The 1,291-nt window shown below is 52.0% G+C and overlaps 1 protein-coding gene across 1 annotated transcript; it reads right to left on the reverse strand.

The window, feature by feature from the left end:
* Positions 1 to 119: 119 nt before the first annotated feature.
* On the reverse strand, positions 120 to 1,286 carry Pmar_PMAR003961 (hypothetical protein; the record flags this gene model as incomplete). The annotated part of the gene is made up of 9 exons (XM_002776576.1): positions 120 to 238; positions 281 to 379; positions 427 to 474; positions 521 to 608; positions 698 to 738; positions 784 to 901; positions 945 to 1,023; positions 1,065 to 1,116; positions 1,157 to 1,286. Coding segments are annotated over 9 exons (772 nt in total), but the record flags the coding sequence as incomplete, so codon positions are not given.
* Between the last annotated feature and the right edge of the window lie 5 nt (positions 1,287 to 1,291).

A 1,291-nucleotide genomic window follows, 5' to 3' on the forward strand; every position in this document is an offset into this window, starting at 1 on the left:
CATGTTCACTCTCGGAGGATCATACCTGCCATAGCACGGGCTAATCGAGACCCTCAGCGGCTCAACTACGAGTGGATGCTCGACGGGTTGCGAATCCACTGAGGATTCCTGCTCAGTTGTCTTAACAACCGTTTCTTGCTCCTCTCGAATCTCATCTGTAGGCGCGGTTGTGATAATAACAGGTACCGCGGAGGGCTGGGGAGGAATCGATTGCATATCGTCGGCTGTACTCTCTCTCCTGCAAGGCAGATGTTGCGCATTGATCTCCTATCAGCCCTACTGTTTTTCGGGAGCTTTATAGTTCTCTGCGTCATCAGGCTCCGAGCATGCACTACCGAGCTGTGCGCAGTATACAGGCAGATCCGGATTCTCATTGAACCTGTCGTTGTGATAGGCCACTCAGCCTAGTCCGATGACGATGCTCACTTGTCGAATATCCCCTTAGTGACAATACGCCACTTCTCACAGGTAGGGCTGAGACAGTCGAGACCATATGAAGTGTTCAGAAAGACGGCATTACCTGCTGCATTGCACCCAATACACATCGGCAATAGGGGGACCCGCACCAGGGGCTTCTGGAACGCCACTCACTTCTCTTCTACTACTGCCTGAAAACGGAATGCGCTTGAAACTTTGGGAGAGAGGCGAAACATCATTAGACTAAAGTCAGCTTATGAGAAAGACGGCGCGTTCTTACCTGATCTTCGTCTCTTGGGAGCCTTCTCTGGGGATTTCACCCTAAGACCAACAGCAGTCCGGGTCTAGACCAAGCTTCAGACTCACGCTTGGGTCTTCACTTCACCATCATTTGAGGGGACCCTCGATCTGCTCCTAGACCTTTGCCTAGCGCTGATCAAATCACCAGCGGAAGCAACTTCCATACTTATGCATTCTTGCTCAGCTGATCGAGGAGCTGTCTCCTATGCAACGGAGGTTTGGAGTACCAGAGCCTATAGTAGCGGCAGCACTATCGATGCTGCTGGTCGCCGATCCTGTCCGTTTCCTGCTAGTCTTCGAGGAGACCTATTTCGACGTTTCCTCGATCCGGTCCGTTGCGCTACTACCTCGTCAGTCTGTTTTTTCTTGGCAACCGGTGACCTCAGAGAGTAAGGATATCTGAGTGGAGCTACTTTGGGAATGTTCGTGAGCCTCTCACGAGGGTGGTATGAGTTGATCTTGAGCACCCTCGTTCTTCTTGACTCCTCCCTCTCCTCCAGCCTGCCCATCACTGCTGTTGTTGTGAACCCCTTGTTGCCTGGTAGTGGCTGACATTACCACTGAATCCTGCATC

Source organism: Perkinsus marinus, assembly GCF_000006405.1.
Source record: "Perkinsus marinus ATCC 50983 genomic scaffold scf_1104296953294, whole genome shotgun sequence".
Taxonomy (NCBI): Eukaryota; Perkinsozoa; order Perkinsida; family Perkinsidae; genus Perkinsus; species Perkinsus marinus.